Here is a 17,586-nt window from a genome sequence, read left to right as displayed (position 1 = left end):
GGGGAGACTCCTTTTTGGGACTAGTGAGAACAGCTGAATTTTTAGACAGTTCCTCTTCTAGGTACATTCATTTTCCACTGAGGGGAAGCGCTGATGTGCGGAAGGGAACGTTGTGATTTTATGTGTTTATAAACTACTGATGGCATCTCTGATCTGTGTGCTGCGCGTTTTATCGGCCATAAATTCATACTACAGTCACGCTTTATTGCACCATAAGCGGGCAGGTGGCTACCCCTTTTACAACCCTTAAAATGCTGTATTTCTTCCCGGCTTTTGGTTTTGTCCTCTTATGCGTCTCCCAAGAATGTAAATGGAGGTGTTGACTTAAAGCGCCTGYGCTCAAATGCCCTTAAATGACAGCGCGCAGGAGATGAGTCACCTCTACGGGCTCAGACTCAAATCTTGGCTTGTGTAGCAAAGGAAACGAGTTGGAGGTGACGAATGTCTACGTTGCTAAGCCGTCTTGCTGTCCTTAGCTGTCGACTGCAGGAGTGGGAGATGAGGGCATGGCCATGGGGCACCAGGACAGGGCTGAGGAAGGCCAAAAACAAGGATTTGAGGGCTCCAGGGCCGAGAGGAGGATGCGGGACCGCTGGGGAGTCAAGGGCAGCTACCTATGTGCTAGTCAGGAGATAAATTTGATCTGGACTTGCACGTATGTAAGAGATCTGTCCTGAACTGGCAGTCATCTCTCGAGGGCCTCTGCGTGGCTGGTTAGCTGCTGGGCATCCAGGGCTCAGCTGATACAACCTGCAGAGATAGTGCTAAATTGCCTTTAAAAGCAATAGCTCCCTGGTGAGAGCAGAAAGGCTGCAGGTACGGATTTAGATGTCTTCTGCAAATGATCTCTGAAGTCCATTACTTATTTCTAATGATTCCTTCGGCAGCCGCTGTTGGATCTTTAGCTCAAGCGCTTGTTTTTCTCTTACCACCATGCTCGGGGGTTCATTATTGCCCCTGAGGGCAGCGACTGAGATGAGGGAGCCTGCGGTGGGGGGTCTTGGGAGCCGGAAACCTTTTCCTTGTTACTTCTCTATCCCTAGTCCTCATAGCATCTGTCTGCTTTACGGCATAGAGGCCACAGTCGCCCCCCAAAATCGGTGGCCATCCAGGACCTCCCGGTACCTGGGCAGTTTTCTTCAGGACACAGTACACCCTTCTCCTCATCTTCCTTTCCTCACCACTTTGTGAAGGACTGGCCAGAGCAGAAAAGCATCGGATGAGTGTCTTATCGGCTCTGCGGTCTTCCCAGCTCCCAGGCTGTCTTTTGGTGGCCCAGTGCTCTTTTGTGTAAAAACCTTCCCAAGTGATGGGGATGCRGGCAGCGGAGCTGCAGGTCCCAGCCAGCTGCTGGAGCGGGGAGCATCGAGGCTGACCAACCTACCTGGCCTCCAGGAAGCCTCGGGATGCCCTTGGGAGAGAGGGAAAAAGCATGTGGGAGCGGTCAGGGCCGGCTGCCCTGTTTCTAACACCGCCAAGGCAGGAGAAGTGKCCGCTCGTGCAGGCGGCAGCCTGGGAGGGGTCAGCACAGCCTGAGGATCCGGGTGGGAGCAGCCCAGGGCTGCGGTGCCACCATTCCCGGGAAAACCCACTCCTTCCCAGCAGCGGCGCAGGGGAGGATGGCTCTGGCCCTCGGTGCTGTTCGCACGCCGCTCTGCAACGCCGTCACTTACAGCGCGACTCCTACCAAAGCCAGGGCAGTGTCCTCGGGGCGATATTGGTGCCCTTAGCGTCCCCTTGCCAGCAAAATGCCCTTGCCAGCATCCAGGCTCRGAGCCGCCGCAGAGAAAACCCTTCCTTGAGGTGCTGCCTGCCCRTGCTTTGCTTTCCCGGGGTGCAGCAAGGCGTCCGAGGGGCTGGGAGCAAACCCCGGTAGCCGAAGCGCTCCGATGCCCGGAGGTGGCGATGGCTGGGCTGAGCCAGAGAGGTTTTTCCCTCTGCAGATGCCTCTGGGCGCCCTTTCTGGAAAAGGGAGGATTCGGGGGAACGGGATGACGGAAATGAATGTGCTGCTGCTGCGTAGGGGGGACGAGCGGGGATTCGCGGGCTTCGGGTCCCTAAGATCGTGCCGCCCGTGCAATGCCAGCCTAGGGAGAACCGGGGTTTAACTCGCTTGTGCCTGGGGAAAAGGTTTTTCYTAAAAGCAAACAAAAGCCGAACTCCAGGCTTTCTGGTCTGCGTATGCAAGCAGGCAGGAACGGTTTATAACCTTTAACGACAATTTTGGCTGCGCCGCCGTGGSTTATATTTAGTAGAAGAATAAAGTTTACTGTAGCCATTGCTTATTTGCCGCCCGCTTCCGACCTTGCCCGGCGCCTAGGCAGGCAAATAGAGCTGGAGTCCCCGCAGGAGCCGGGGCCGCCGCCCGTGGCGCTCCGGACCGCAATCCGACCCGCCGAGCTCCCAACCCATCTCAGCCTTGGGTCTGGAAGAGCTTGGATCATGCTTAATTCACGGTGTTTAAAAGCAAAGCTGTTGCTGCAAGCAGCAGTTTCCAGCCTGCTCAYGCGGGAATCGGTAGGAGCATGTCTGTGTGTCCCTCTGGGAGCGTGGCGGGGGCCGGGAGCGCCTCACAAACAACCCGGAGGGTAAAAATATGGAAATGGCCATGCAAYGCTGCCGGGGAAGGGAAGGTAGCATGGGAAATGCTCTAGTCCTTCTCTAAGCTAGCAAGYATGGAGAGGATTTGGGAGCTGGAGCTCCTCAGGGCATCTAAAGCCTGGAGCCCACTCGGCTTTTYTTCTGCTCCAGGGCTTTCACCCTGCTGACGTCCCAAAACGGGGAACGTTGTGCCTTCCTCGGGGCAGAGAAAGGAGGGAAAAAAGAAATAAGCAGTGCGAAGGGCTGGTGCCAATAAAGCAAAGGGAGAAAAAGGTGCGTGAAGCAGAAGTGCCGGTGCCGGGAGCGCCTCGGAGCGTGTGTCAGAGYGGCTTGCTGCGGGTGAAGGGTGAGSAGCGCTTGACGGGTTTGGATGGGCCCRGCCGTGCTCGCGCCTCTCTCGTCCCTCCTGGAGCTCAGCGACGGCTGTCGGCGCTGCAGCAACGCTCCGCAGGAGCCCGCCGCTCCCTGGGCTCCCTTTCCCGGCTCTCGGTGAGCAGCCCGTGAGCCRAGCAATTGCTCGGTCGGTTAATCCGCTCCGCGCAGGGGTCGGCGCCAGAGGTGTCCAACGGTAACCCGGAGTGACATGTTTAAGCTGAAAAGGCAGCGAGATCACGGCCCTGCTGCTCCCAATCCAGACACGGGGCTGCATCGCTCGCTCCGGGCAAAAAAGAGCAAGCGAAGCAGCGCCTTTCCCTTGCTGCCGCCCACCAGCCCGGACGGAGGCAGCGAGCCGTCCCGCGGATGGCACTCGGTCCGGCCGGGAGCGGCGAAAGGTGTCGTCTTCCCAGCCGGCATCCTCCGTCCGGCAGGGGAGCCCGCGGGTGGAGGATGCTCCGGGAGTCGTGGGGAGCCGCTAGAGGCTTAGGCGGACGTTTGCGCGTTATTGCCGCTCGTTATCTTTAACGCCACCGGTTGCAAATGATGCAGCGCGGGTCCGCTGTGGATTAAGGTATTTGCAGCGCCCGGGGGTGACGGAGCAGCTCACGYGGGTCGGTGCCCTTGCGCTACCGATAAAAGCATCAAGGCAGACGGGCCCGTACGAATGAGCTCCCCTACCCCGACGTGCTAACGTTTGCAGGCCGGGGGAAAAAAACCCGGAAACTAAATCCGTGCACCGCAAGGACAGGATTCGCTTTTCTTAAAGGCTGTTTGGGCTACCGTTGCTTTTTCCAGTGGTACTGACCTGCCATTTCCACCCTCGCGTAGCATCCCGAATGAGAAAGGGAGGAAAGAACCGATTAGCGGCAAACAAAAGGCTTGCGATGGCTGCGTTTTAATTACAAATAAAAAGCTCTCCAACTCGGCCCGTCATGCAGAAATAAAAAAATTCGGATGCTTGGCTTGGTGCAGATGCTTTCCTCTGTGCAAACGGCTGTTACTGCTTCGGCTCTCCGTTTATTCGTTGGAAAGAAGGGGGAAAAGAGCTGCGTTCGGGGCGATGCGCAGGAGGGCAAGCGTTAATGAAAATTAAGGGAGAGCAGGCGGCAGCGAGGGTGTTGCTATGTCTAGATTTTGCTCAGGGCATCGCCGGTCCGGGAAAACCGCTCTGCTTCTGCAAGCACGCAGCGGCATTTGCAAGGCCGCCGCGGGATTGCTTCCCCGGAGCGATGCCTCTGGTCGTCACCCGGAGGCTTAGAGGGCCTTCCTCTCGGTTTTGCCCACTTTTGCAATTTTGCATTTATTTGCTGGCCAGGAATTGAAAAAGAGGAAAGAGGCGGCGCGGGGGGAAAACTCGTTTTATTTTTTCCCAACGTGTTTCAATGCTGAATTTTTGACCTGCGGTAAAAATGGGATTGAAAGTTTTATGAAGGCAGCGGGCGGTTTGCAATCGCGGCGGGGCCCTGGGGGAGCGAAAATGTGACGGAAACGCCGTTCTTGTAAAGCTTTTTTTTTCCTTTCTCTCTTTTTTTTCCCCCAAAGAGGCTCTGTTGCCGCGGGGCGGCCACCACCTCCGAACCCGTTCCTGTCCTGCGATTTTAATTCTCCCCGCGAATATTTCCCTYGCAGCTGATGGTTTCTCGGCTGCAACCCCCCCCCCCCTTCGCTAGCGGTTTATCCTGCTCTTGGAGAGGCAGGAGTGAACCCGGGGGGCCCTCGGCGGACGGCGCCGGCCCCAAACGCGCGTCCGTCTCCTCCGCCGCGGGGCCGGCTCGGGCTGCAGCGAGCCAAATTAGCTGCTTGAATGCGAAATCGGAGCCGCAGGGTGGTAAACTCCAGCCAGGAGTGTTGTTTTTTTTAATTTATTTTTTCCTTTTAAAGCATTTCTGATTCGCATTTACGACGCTGGCGCCGACTAATGCTGGAGCCTGTATTTTACCCCTGCGCTTATTCGCTCCGAGCCCTTCTTCCTCCAAACGCCGTGCAGGCTTTAATTAAATCATCGCTCGCCAGGCTGTTATTCTAGCTTGGAAGGCCCAAACGGCCGCATTTTTTCCCCAAATGCTCGCAAGGCACTGCATCCCCACTGCCATTCGCCTTCCGCTTCATCCCTCCCCGGCCGCAGCGGGATAAGGCCATGCCACTCCGTCCCCATGGGAAGCTCCCGGGAAACGTTCCCGGTCGCTCAGCCTCCGAACGGGAGCRGGGGGAAATGTCGCGGCGCCTGCGAACGCCGCGAAGGGCCGACATGCCCTCGGCGCCGGGCGGCACGGTCGCTCCGGTTTTAAATCCCTGCTAGGTGCTTCCTTAGGTACCGGCGTCGCTTTGCTCCGGGTGGTCGTGAACGCGATGCTTAATTCGTTCGCTGGCCGCGCTTGGTATTTCTTTCATGTCGCGCGTCGCTTTTAAATGCAAAGCATGTCTGGATAAGCTCACTTTCAGTTTTTTGGGTCTTTTTTTTTTCCCCTGATGGAGCTGACAYGTTTAAGGTAGCCGCCTTTCACTAATAGAGAAGATTTTAAAACGCCGGTTTTGCACTTCTTTAATTGACTTCCAGTTGCCATTCGAACGCGGCTCGGTGYGCTCCGAAGGCAAAAAAAAAATAAGTGCGCCTGGTAAATGAGGAATGCGCCGTTTGCCATTTCCTACCGTAATCAAAAATGTAAAAATTAAGAAGCTGAAGCAACGTACATCGAACGGCGTAATTGCCTAAATAAATGAGTCGGGATCTTCCTGATTGCAAAAAAGCACCGAACCTAGCGCGAGGGCTGACTTTGGTTGCAAAGCAGGGGGGCTGGATGAGGCCGCCGGCGAAGGCTCGTTTTGGAGCAGGGGTTGAGAGCATCAGCCCAGGCCTCTCTCCCGCTGCTCGTGGCTGCCGGCGCTTGCTTGGGGTGTTGCATTAGGCCGCGGTGTTGCATTAGGCCGTGGCGTTGCATTAGGCGATGCGGCGCGCGGAGACGCGGGCACGGCTGCAGCATCGCGGCTCCCGCAGCGCCTCCCTTGCATCGGGATTTTGGAGGAGGAAAAAAACAACCAAGCAAAAAAAAATCCCCCAGCGACGTGTCGTTTGCTTTCCGCCGGGGTAGCAGGGCAGGGAGCGCTCAGTCCCGGCCGCCGGCCCCGAAGGCGAGGGAGGCTCACGGCGGCGGCAGCTCCTYGCCCTTCCCTTTGCTGCTTGCCCTCAACCTCAGCCGAAGGCTGCTTCGGTGGCGAGCTCGGGGCCGTCTCACCCGTTCTGCCCCAAACCGGGTCCCCGTCCCCTCCGCAGCGCTGCGGCCTGGCACGTCCCTCACACCTTTAATCTCGGTGCTATGGAAATGTTGGATGATGGCCCAGGGATTTAGGGGAAGAGAACATAATGCCCCAAGGTAGACTTTTGACGGGGCAACGGGGCCTCAACGGAGGTGGTGCGAGGAGATGTCCTCGCCCGCCAGGCACCTGCGGGCCCAACTGTTCAGCCGGTTGCTCCTGCTAAGGGTCCTGCTTTGGTCTTGGTTTCCTCCTCAGAGATGCTGTCGGGGCCGTAATTAGCTATGTAAAACATTCGTCGGCCTCTCTGTTCCCGTTAGGTTTTGCTAAGKCTTTAAATGACGCACAACAGCAGCCCGTGGTTAAATTTATCGAATGCTCGCTTTGATTTTATTTAACACCAACTGTCTGTAGCTCTGTAGCGTCTATATACACAGCGTGCATATAAATAGATATATATATTATTCTGTGCCGAGGACAAGGTAGTAGATAACAAGGCAACAGCAGACACCGTGGACCGGTGTTCCCGTTCCGCAGCGGTCGGGGTGGACTCGCAAGTGACCCTGCAAGGGAGGTGGGTACCGCAATGCCGACCTCCGGCTGGGGAAGCGGAGGTGAGCAGGGCAGGCGATGAGGCTGGCACCACCAGGATGTGCGAAAGATGCGGTCTAGGCTGGGCACGCAGGTGTCCGGGTCGGTATTTAAGATCCGGTGTCTGTAGAGTTGGGCAGTGCACTGGCTTTTCTTTGCATCTAAATGGACACACCTAATTTAAATACCTCTAAGCAAACGGGTCCACCCAGTCCCTGCTTTGCTTTGCCTTGTGTCATCGGGGTTGGGTTTGCTGGCAGCACGAAAAGTGCGGTTCATCCCCTTTTCCCCTTACGGGGACTGGAACGACGGCTGCTCGTCGGCGGGCCCAGGCTGCCTTCGCCCTGTTGGCGTTGCTCCAACGCTCCAGCTAGGTCAGCCGGTTCCTTGAGGAGACTCTTGCTGATGGAGGGAAACGTGGGCAGTGGCTCCTGCAGGGACCTGGCTTCCACCCTCCAACTGCACCCGAGCCGCCTCCGCCGGGGCAGTGCGGCGCCCTCAAACCGGTGTCTGCACCCTGCCCGCCTGCGGCAGCACCAGGACAGCGGGCAGCAGGCTGCCGCGGGGTGCCGGGAAGGGCTGCAGAGCCTTGGCCCCGAAGCGCGGCGAGACGTTGTCGGCCAGGAAGCGGAGGTGGAAGTGCCGGCCGACGCAGTGCACCAGGCTGCCCACCGCGGCGCACTGGAAGCAGGCCGGGTAGGGCATGGCGTAGGTGGCACACTCGTACCACAGCTTGGCCTTGGCGCTGCAGCGGTAGACGCCGATGCCCATGCTGCGGTTGAGGTCGAAGCGGTAGATGAAGCCGTTGGCGGTGACCATCTCGGCGGTCCTGTCCTTGCTGCCGCCGGCGAGGCCGACCGTCCAGCTGTCGGAGCGGGCGGCGTAGCGGAGCAGCAGGTARCGCAAGGTGCCCCCCGTCACGTAGATCTCCCCATCGCACGCCGTGGCCGTGTGGGCCACAGCGAAGGTGTCGTTGGGCAGGGGGGCGGCAAAGGCCCAGCGGTCCTGCCGCGGGTCATACCGCTCCACCGTGTAGAGGCACTCGCCTCCGATGGCGTACAGGCAGCCGTCCAGGGCCACCAGCTTGCAGTGGGGCCGCGCTTGGTTCAAGGGGCAGATCTCCCGCCAGATGTTGGTCAACGGGTTGTAGCAGAAGACGCGGTTGGAGGGCTTCTGCGTGCGGCCCAGGCCCTCGCAGCCGGCCACCACGAAGAGGTAGTTGAACATGCTGCACATGGCRCACCCCCTGGAGACCGCCTCTGGTGGCACGTGGCAGAGATGATGCCAGCGGTCACCTCCGTCATCGTAGTAGCAAAGCCTGCTGGCGTGAAGGCCCGGCTCTTGCGTGCTGATGTCCGCCACGGCGACRCATTTCTTGCCCTTCATCCTCCGCTGGAGGATGAGCTCCCGCTCGCTGGCGTTGAGGCAGCCGTAGATGGAAGGGTTCCTCAGGACCTGCAGGTAGTTGTCGCTCATGACTTTGTAGGCAGCCTCCTGGAGGTGGCCCAGCTTCTGTGCCTTGGCCATGCAGAGGACCTCGTAGCAGTTCCCCAGGTCCAGGTGGACGTCTGGGGTGGGCTCTRAGGCTGGTGGCATTTGGAAGAAGCTGGCGCCAGCCACGAGCTCCAGCTGGGGCTGGGGCTGCGGGGCTGCGYGGTGGGTGCTCTCTGGCGGCGTGCTGGCCACCGTGGTCCTGCCGGGTGATGTTGGGACCCTGAAGCTGTCCATCCGCACCTGGAGGTCAGGATTCTCAGCGATGCAGAGGACGCTGTCCTTGCGGCCGAAGGAAGGGCCCGTGCTGGTTCCTGTGCCTCCCCCGTGGGAAACAGCCAAGCTTCCCGCAGGCGGCGGGGGGACAGGAGAGGTGGCGAGGTCGGCTAGGGGCACCGATGCTCTCCCGTGGTCTGGCGTTTCTGAATCCGGGGCCGCTGCGTGGGACCGGCGCGTGCCGAGCCAGGTCTCAAAGCCCTGCAGCTCTTTGGGGACCTTCTCCGAGCTGTGGAGCGGGGCGATTCCCGGATGGAGGTAGGGGCAAGACCTCTCCTTGGACACCGACTGGGAGGTCGATTGGACATAGTAGTCRTAGACTTTGCCTTTGAGGCCGGAGGCTGCAGGGGCTGCCAGCCCGGGCCCAGCCTTGGCCTGCTTCTCGGTGATGTAGTTCTCCTCCACTCGGATCTCTGCAACCGAGGAGAAAGAGTAGGAGGTGTCCGAGCCCGTGTTGCTCGCTGTTATCGTTAGTCCCAGGTCCGAGGTGACGCTGAGGGTCTGTGTCTTCTCCCTGCTCGCCTGGGCTGGTGCTGTGCTCATGGCTCTCCCGGCCAAATCCTGCTCTGTGCTTTGGGCATGTCCACCACCGTCTCTCCGGGCAGGAGGGATTCCCGGCTGAAGCTCAGTGCCCAGGCAGAGYGTCTCATGTGCGCCCGCGCTCTCCTCCTGCCTCCGGTGGCATGGTCCAGCTGCCGGCTCCCCGAGGCCGGGYGAGCTTGGCTCACCTCCCGCTGCCGGTGCTGTCTCATCCGGTTCGGAGACCAGCAGCCTGCCCCGCTCTCCTTCCTCCTCCTCTCCCGCCAGCAGACTTTGCTCAGCCCGGGTACCCGCTGCCGCCTGGCCACCAGCCCACCTGGCCCCGCCACTGCCGATCCGTCGGCGCCGGGGGCCCCGCGGYGCCTCTCCAGCGCCGGCTCCTTCCYGGACCCCGTCCTGCGCAGCGTTTTCGCTCTGCCCCGGCTCCCCACGGTGGTCAGCTCGGGCGCTTTTGCCGGCGGGCGCCCGCGACTTGTAGAAGCGATACGCCAAGGTCAGCAGCAGCAGCGCGGCAGCGGAGAGGACCAGCTTGCCGGCCAGCTGCATGTTCGACTGCCAGTCCGGGCTCACCTGCCGGCTCATTTTTCCCCGCCGGGCTGGCGCTGAGGAATGCGAAGAATCCGCTTTAACGATTGCYGAGGCCAGCTGCCGTGCGGAGCCGGGTCGCGCCGGCCCGGCCTCCCCGGGAGTTCRGGGCAAGGTGCCTTTGAGCGGGCGCCGGCAGAGCCGGGCAGGCTGGCAGCCGGCGGGCGCAGTGGCTGCTTTCCATAAAAGCTTTGCATATTTGAGCAAGGTGGGATGGGCCGGGCTCTGGCGAAAAGGTGCAACGCAGGCAACGGGGAGCTGGTGACACAGAGCCGGCTTTATTAGCCGGGTAAACAGAGAGGCTCAGAGAAAAGCAGGAGGAAGCACAAAGGCGGAGGGAGCTGATGCCGGCTCTGAGCAGCCTGCCCGCGCTGGCGCCCTCGCTTTCTTTGCTGGTTAAAAGAGCCCGTGCCCAGCCGGGAGGTGCGAGCGGGGTAGCTGCGAGAGGGTGCCGACCACCATGAAATCCAGGCGGGAAAGGTGGTGCCGGAGGCCAAATGCCAGCTTTGGCACTGGGCTTGTGCTGCCTGGAGCGCGCAGGAGGAAAGCCGGGAGTGGTGCGGGCCTGGGGCTGCTCCTGCCCGGCAGTGGAGCAAGCAGCTCGTTTTGTCCCACGAGGGTCAGGAAAAGGGCCGAAACCATCCCTCTCCTCCGTGCACGTGTCCCCGCAGCCGGTTAAATCCCGAAAGCTCGTGTTTGCGGGCCAGGAGGGCTGCGTGCCGCTGCCATCCCACCTGGCCCGGGGCCTGGAAGCCGCTCCGCGCCGCCGGCTGGCTAATCCGGCGGCCTTGGCATGYGACGCGCTCCCTTAATGCCGGCTGACGGGAAACAGCCACAAAGTCACCGAGCTCTCGGCGAGTGGCAGGTGAATTAAGAGCCGGCAGGAGATGAACTGTCAACTCCGGAAGGGAGCGACACCTCGCATTAAAGAGCGAGCAAAGCTTGCAAATTTGAAGTCTCTCCTAACTGGGAGAGACTCGGGCGTGGGCTGATGAGAGGTCTCCTTTTTTGTCTTCCAAATGCAGCAGCCTCCCACCGTACCCGTAGGAAAATGCTGCTTTTTGCCTGCTGGTTTTGCATAGGGGACTTTGCGTGCCGGGCTTCCTCGCAGCTGCGAAACCGTGGCGGTGCGGGAGGGCACCGGAGGGCGGCTGCGTCGCTGCAAACAGCTTCGCCGGGGATGCTCGTTAGGGGGAGAAGTGCGTGATAAATAGTGCAATATTTATGGAGCGGGCTGGAAAGGAGCTGAGATAACCCGGCCCGGATCGGAGAAACGCCGCGGCACAAGCGAAGGATGCCGCCGGCGTTCACGCGCCGCCGGGCAGCGCCACGCTGTGCTCTCGGCGGACGCGTCCCCCAGGCCTGGACCCTCCTGGTTTTCGAGCAGCTTTTTTTCAAGCGGGGTAAAGCAAGGATTTAGGGCCGGCTGGAGCGAGCCGCGTGCTACAGCAGCGAGCTCTGCTCCCGGGGGATTTTGTTGCATGGCGGGAGAGTGCCGATGCCCGTTTGCTCAGCGAGCGGGCGTAACAGCAGCTTCATAACAATTAATCGGAACAGCAGTAGCAATAATAACACTTAGCACCAGTCCAGGGCTTTGGAAAGACGGAGCACCACGTGAGCGCTAGCTAATCCTCTRGGATTAATGGTTCCCCCGTGCAAAAAGCCAGCACGGGGTCGGTGTGCTGGGGATCCCGTCCCAGGCAGCGTGCTGGCCTGCTGCCCAGGACCTGGTCCCTAAAATGCTGCAAAATCTCGGCTGCAAGACGCAAGGGTGCTTGGAGCGACCCTCTGCAGCGAGGAAAGGCTGTGCTTGGGGCCGGCAAACCGTCACGGGCGGCCGTGAAACGCGCAGGAYGCCAGTCGTCCCGCGATTCCCGCCTGGTGCGTGCTCCGTGGCCCCGCGGGAACGGCTCCAAGCAGGATCCGGGCTGATTGCTGCACATTTATTATCCGTTTCCGAGGAAACAAGTCTGCCAAGAGCCCTGTGGCATGGCCTAATCACTGCCGGGGTAAAGATCGCCRGCGCCAGCCGCCCTGTGCAAATGAGGTGCCGGCGCAGCGGTTTAGCGGGAGCTGCGGTCGGTGCTTCCCCTGCTCCTTGCACCTCGCGGGTCCCCACGTGCAGTGGAGGATTTGCCCCTAATGTCCCCTGCGCCGGTGAGCTCCCCACCCAAAATAGGTGTTGCAAGCTGCTTGGGGGGTGCAACGATCCCACGTGCATCCCCTGGGGCAACTAATCCGGGGAACCCGTATATGCACGAGGCAAAATATTAAGCTCAGTCTGCTATGGGAAGGGGGGGATTTTTTTTCCTTTTAATTAAATTGGCTGAGGAAGCCAAGACACAGACAGAAAGAGCCCAAGATTGTAAATATTATAGAAAAACAAAAAAAAAAGAGAGAACCGATTGACAGAGGTGTGAATGCCGGGTGGAGCCATACGGAGGAAGAGGAGGAGGACGAGGCGGGCGAAGCTTCACGTTAGCTCCAGGATCACTGTCAGGGTGAGTGCCAAAGCGAGCCGGAAGCTGCGGCGGCCGGGGACCGAACCTGGGCAGAAGGAGAGAAGGGCCGGGGCTTTGGCGGAGTTGTGCCAGCCTGCTCCCGAAACCCGCCGTGGGGCGCTGGCGGAGTCACCGGGAATGCCTCCGGGGCGCCGCATGAGGTTGTCCCCATGGGGTTCCCTGGAGCCAGGTCAGAAACCAGGTATCAGGGAGCTCTCCGTCTGTCCCGGAGGCGTCCATCCGGAAACGCCAGGGTTTGCACTCACCATTGGAGTCCTCTGTTCCTCTGGGAATATTGGGATTTTCTAATGGGAGATAAAAGGCAAAAGTGCAGGTTAGGGGTGGCCCAGCTGGGATGCCAGGTTGCTTCTAGGTGCATCGCGGTCTCCTGGTGCGACTTGGGTCCCACCATGGCGCCGGGCTCTGCCCGTGCCCGGAGGAGGGGATGCCGGAGCCGTACCGAAGACGATGAGCCTGGTGTGGGTGTCCGTGGAGCCCAGCGGGTTCTGCGCCGTGCAGCGGTACATGGAGCCGTTGAGCTCGGCCGGCACCCGCTCCAGCACCAGCTCCTTGCCGTCGTGCTCGGCGCTGCCGTCCAGGAGCCTGCTGCCCACCCGGGTCCAGGTGAACAGCGGCTCGGGGAAGACTTCGTTCTGCGGCCCGAGAGAGGTGGGTTGTGAGACGGGCGCCCGAGTGCGCAGCCCCGGCATCACACCGGCCCGCGGGGACGGCTCACCTGAAAGCCCTGCACCAAGATGCGCACGGTGTCTCCGACACGGGCTCTCGTCGGGGTCATGGTGATCTTCGGGCCCTTGGGAGCGACTGCAACGAAAGGGAAGGGTCGTTAGCCGGCTCCCCGCAGACGCCCTTGGCCGGGGTTGACGGCGCTTTGATGGACAGTCCTGGCGAGAGGCTCAGCGCAGCAGGCTGATGTCCAGGAGATTGATGGACAGACTGACAGCTGATGGACAAGCCCCCTGCAGGCTGACACACAGGAAGGTGGGTGCTCGCCAGCTTGATAGGCAGCCGCTGGGTGATACCTAGGTGGGCAAGGACGTATTTCCTAGCTGAGCCCCCTTGCTCGGAAACCCCGGTTGAGGGGGGCTCCTTGCCCATCGCAATGTGGCAGCACTGCCGTGACCAACTGTTTCATCCTTTGCAGCTTCAGGTGCCACCTCTTCTGCCCGGTCCTCACCGGAGATCGTCCCCAGCACRTCACGAATGGTTCAGCACCAGGAAAAAAAACATCGGTGGACACTGGTGGTTGGGAAGGGCACCCGCTTGCGGGGATGCTGTGCAGGGGTTTCTGCAGTGACAGGCTGCAGAAGGTTGGCCTGTGCTCTGGTCTGTATCTAAATATATGTCTTTTTATGGAAACAACTGGTTTGTGTTGGTTTCAGTGGGTGTGCRCCGGCCTTTCCTGGGAGGAGCAGAGCTGCACGCCTCCCAAAGGGGACGAGGACCCACTGCAGTGGTGCCCAAATTGTGTGTGTGGATGGTGCAGGGGTTGGGGAGGATCTCCTGGAAAAATGCACAGGTTGGAGGCATCTTAGGGGATGAGGAGGACTGTGTCCACRGTTGGACTGGGGGACAGTATGGGGCAAGCTTTGCTATTATAGGTTTTTGGAGCTGCTGGGGGGACGCCAGACGTCTTGGCATGGGGCAGGATGTTGTGCTGAATGGTGGGCACCCAMTGCAGGACTTAGTTAATTTTGGGGTAGTTGCGTGTTGGGAGAGGTCCCTAAGGCTGGTAGGTGGAGGTGAGGGCTCACTATCAGCAAGCAAGCAGCAGCCCCCCTCATCACATCTTGGGCTGTGGGACCTCCTGGCCAAGGGTTGTCTGTGACTCAGCAGCACAGAAGGTGCCAAAACGCAGGACTTAGTTTATTTTTCAGAAAGTTTTGTGTTGGGAGAGGGCCTTAATGCTGGGGGGGGGTAGATAGTGGTGTGAGGGCTCTCTATTGGCAAGCCTCCCACCAATGTGGTGGGTACTCAAGGGGGTTGATGAGCTGCTGGCCCAAGGGTGCATGGGGCTGTGTAGAAAGGTGCTAAAACACAGAACTTAGTTTATTTTGGGTCTTGTTTTGTGTTGAGAGAGGGCTCCTTGTTAGCAAGCCACCCATGAGACTCAGTGAAGCAGTTGCTTAAGGGGTTGATGAGCTGGGAAGGTGCTAAAATGCAAGACTTGGGTTATTTTTTTTGGCTGGGTGTGTGCTGGGAGAAGGGGTCTGTATTAGCACCCTCCCACCCAGCGAGGTGGTTCATGAGCTGGGAAGCTGCAGGGGGCCAAAATGCAGGACTTAGTTTATTTTTCAGCTTGGTGTGTGTTGGGAGAGTCTTGCATTAGCAAGTGTCCTCCTTGAGGGCTGGAGCCTCCTGCCCTCCCACCAGTTCCTCAGGACTTGACGAGCCTCCAGCATGGAAGGCAGCCCAAGGAGAGGAGCTGGCAAGCAGGACTAAGCCGCAAGCACATTGAAGGCTGCTGGAAAGCCAACGAGGTGGAGCTCTCCCAGTGAAGATGATGCAGCCGAGTGCCCTGGAGCAAAGCCAAAGCACCATCTTCTCCCCCACTGGGCTCCAGGGGAGGAAGGCTGGAGCAGCCTAGCCTTACCTGGGGGCTGTTGCAGCAGAGTTGCCCAGCCTGGGGTGGAGGTTGGTGGGCAGAGTGAGGGGCCCCTGGCCCTGCTCTCTGCCCATGCGAACTGCCTTGCTAACTGCCCTGGTCGCTGCGCTCCCTTGGTCGCTTGGGGAGCTTCTGCTCTTCTAGGCCCTGGGCATGCTGGGAGCCAACAGGGCTGGCCCAACCTCACTCCCGCACGCCCTATCACGGCCAGGGCCTCGTCAGCCCGATGGGCTGCCCCTGTGTGGGGGCTGGCCTGGCCCCTTGCCAGCACCCCAGGTGGGATGAGTTGGGTGGTGATGGCCAGCAAGCCTATCGTCTGGGGCATCTCCGGCCTTGTTCTCCTATGATGTTCTCCTATAGATGGTTGGAGGTGACATCTCTATGGGGGTGAAGGCCTCCCCAAGATGTGAACCTGTCCAGAGACTGAGACCACCACCACCACCAGAGTTATACCCCAAAGGAGATAACACTAACAAGGGGCCACCAACCTCCCCGCTGGCCTGCAGAAAACCAAGGCAAAGACCCACCAAACACCTACATCAAGACCCTGAACACCTTCCCCTGACTTTGGAGCCCCCCCAGCTCCCTGCTTGCCCAGACCTGGACCTAGACCTGGATCTGGATCTGGACCTGGATCTGGATCTAGACCTAGACCTACACCTAGACCCAGTCGCAGTCACCCCCAGACTCCCCACCCATGGGTCCCCTTCTACAAACACCCCTGCCTTGCTGACACCCTGCTTCCCTCCCCCCCCCAGCACCCCAAAACTGCCCCCCCTGCACCCCACCTAACCCTCGGGAGCCCTTGGAGCGCTGCCTCCCTTACAGTGCCCAACCGTAGCCCCTCCGTTGCCTGATGGACCCCTCCCAAAACATGCACAGCCCTCCCGAGGGCACCTCGACCTCCGGGGAGCCCCCGCGGGGCTGCTGGCCACCTCCTGCCCCATCCCTGCGCTGCCCTCCACGGCTCACCGAGGGTCACCTCCGCCTGCATGGGCATGGAGAGCGCCGGGTGCTTCACCTCGCAGCTGAAGAGCGCCTCGTTGTCGATCTGGGGGTTCAGGGTCCACGTGAGCGTGGCCCGCGCCTCCACCGTGCCATCGCTGACGGGCGCCTGCGCGTGCCGGACGTAGTAGATGGGCTCGGCCACGTGCACCCAGCGCGGGAACTCGCGGCTCACCACCGTCTCGGGGATGGCCTCGGTGACAGGGCCCCGCTCGGCCGCCAGCCCCCGGGGTGGCTCCGCCGTGCCGGCCGGCCGGCCGCCCCGCGCTTCCACCTCAGCCGCCCACAGCGGCTTCGGCACCTTGGTGTCATCCAGGTCGCGGTGCAGCAGGTTACGGGGCGCCCGGCCCTCCGGCGAGCTGCTGCTGCCACCGCCACCGCTGCCTGGCGGCTCTGGCAGCGGTGTCACCTCGATGGGCTCCCCGTCGCGCTTGAAGTACACCTGCACCRGGGGGGGAAAAGGGTGCGATGAGCCTGGTGGGGACCCTGTAGCACCCATTGGGGACCCTGCAGCGCCTGGGCTCCCCATGGTCACGACAGCCCTCTGGGAAGGGCTGCTGTGCCGTTTGCACCGGCCCGCCGCGCTGCTTGCACTGACGTGGTGTGCCGCTTGCACCAACGTGACGTGGCACGCCGCTTGCACCGACCTGACCTGCAGTGCCGCTTGCACCGACCCAACCCGCCGCACTGCTTGCACCAATCTGCTGCACTGCTTGCACCAATGTGACGTGACATGGCGTGACACTTGCACCGACCCGCTGCCCCGCTTGCACCCCTTGCACCGACATGGTGCACTGCTTGCACCGACCTGACCCAGCGCAACATTTGCACCGACCCGGTGCACAGCTTGGACTGACCTGTGGAGCTGTTTGCACTGAGCCGCCACACTGCTTGCACTGACCTGCTGCACCGCTTGCACCGACATGGTGCACTGTTYGCACCAACTTGCTGTGCTGCTTGCRCYGACCCGCCGCACCGCTTGCACTAACCCACTGCACCACTTGCRCCGACCCACYGCACCGCTTGCACTAACCCACTGCACTGCTTGCACTGACCTGCCACACCGCTTGCACCGACCCGACACAACCTGACTTGCTGCACTGCTTGCATCGACCTGCTGTGCTGCTTGCAYCGACCTGCTGYRCYGCTTGCACYGACCYRCTGCACCGACCCACTGCACCGCTTGCACTGACCTGCTGCGCTGCTTGCACCGACCCACCACACCACTTGCACCGACCCGCCGCACCGCTTGCATGCTGGCCGGGCGTTTTTCCCCTGCCCGGCGTCCGGGCTGCTCACCAGCGGGGCGGGCTTGCCTCCGGCCACCACACACACCAGGGTGAAGTTCTGCGCTTGGTAGCGGCTGAAGGGCGCCGGCGTGTCGGCGGCGACCACCGAGATGGACGTCGGAGGCGCTGCCGGGAAGGAGAGCGAAGCCGTGAGCGGCCCCCGGGGTTGCAAAAAAATCATTGGCAATTGCACGTTTCTCCATCGCCCCCCGGAAAGATTCGCTCGCGGCTAAGCAAGCCGAAGCCCAACAAAGCCTCCCCGTCCCGAAAACCCCCCATGGAAAGCGGAGCCGGAGGGCCGCGCTCACCCATCACGTTGAGGACGATGTTCCCGGAGGCCAGCACCACCTTCTCCCGCGTGGCTCGGTCGTAAATCCCCACGTGGCATTCGTAGGGGCCGTTGTCCGAGATGCGCACCTCCGGGAGCCTGCGGCAGAGCGCCCGTGACGGCGGC

At 60.8% G+C, this 17,586-nt stretch overlaps 2 protein-coding genes across 2 annotated transcripts in view; both read right to left on the bottom strand.

Moving 5' to 3' along the window:
* Positions 1–7,320: 7,320 nt before the first annotated feature.
* Positions 7,321–9,711, bottom strand: KLHDC7A (kelch domain containing 7A). Its single transcript, XM_026082414.1, has one exon. The coding sequence runs from the start codon at positions 9,709–9,711 to the stop codon at positions 7,321–7,323; it is 2,391 nt and encodes a 796-aa protein (XP_025938199.1).
* A 2,476-nt stretch (positions 9,712–12,187) lies between these two features.
* The window catches only part of IGSF21 (immunoglobin superfamily member 21), a 12,707-nt gene continuing 7,308 nt past the window's right edge, over positions 12,188–17,586 (bottom strand). Inside the window, exons 4-10 of the mRNA XM_026082412.1 lie at positions 17,441–17,559; positions 17,143–17,258; positions 15,811–16,285; positions 12,952–13,037; positions 12,676–12,868; positions 12,482–12,520; positions 12,188–12,261 (exon numbers count right to left, since the gene is read on the bottom strand). Coding sequence (XP_025938197.1) covers positions 12,188–12,261; positions 12,482–12,520; positions 12,676–12,868; positions 12,952–13,037; positions 15,811–16,285; positions 17,143–17,258; positions 17,441–17,559 — 1,102 coding nt within the window. The remainder of the gene's footprint in view (positions 12,262–12,481; positions 12,521–12,675; positions 12,869–12,951; positions 13,038–15,810; positions 16,286–17,142; positions 17,259–17,440; positions 17,560–17,586) is intronic.

Source organism: Apteryx rowi, unplaced genomic scaffold, assembly GCF_003343035.1.
Source record: "Apteryx rowi isolate R43461 unplaced genomic scaffold, aptRow1 scaffold_577, whole genome shotgun sequence".
In the NCBI taxonomy this organism is placed as follows: domain Eukaryota; kingdom Metazoa; phylum Chordata; class Aves; order Apterygiformes; family Apterygidae; genus Apteryx; species Apteryx rowi.
Note: the sequence above shows the minus strand (reverse complement) of the source record. Positions and strands in the feature narration are given on the sequence as shown.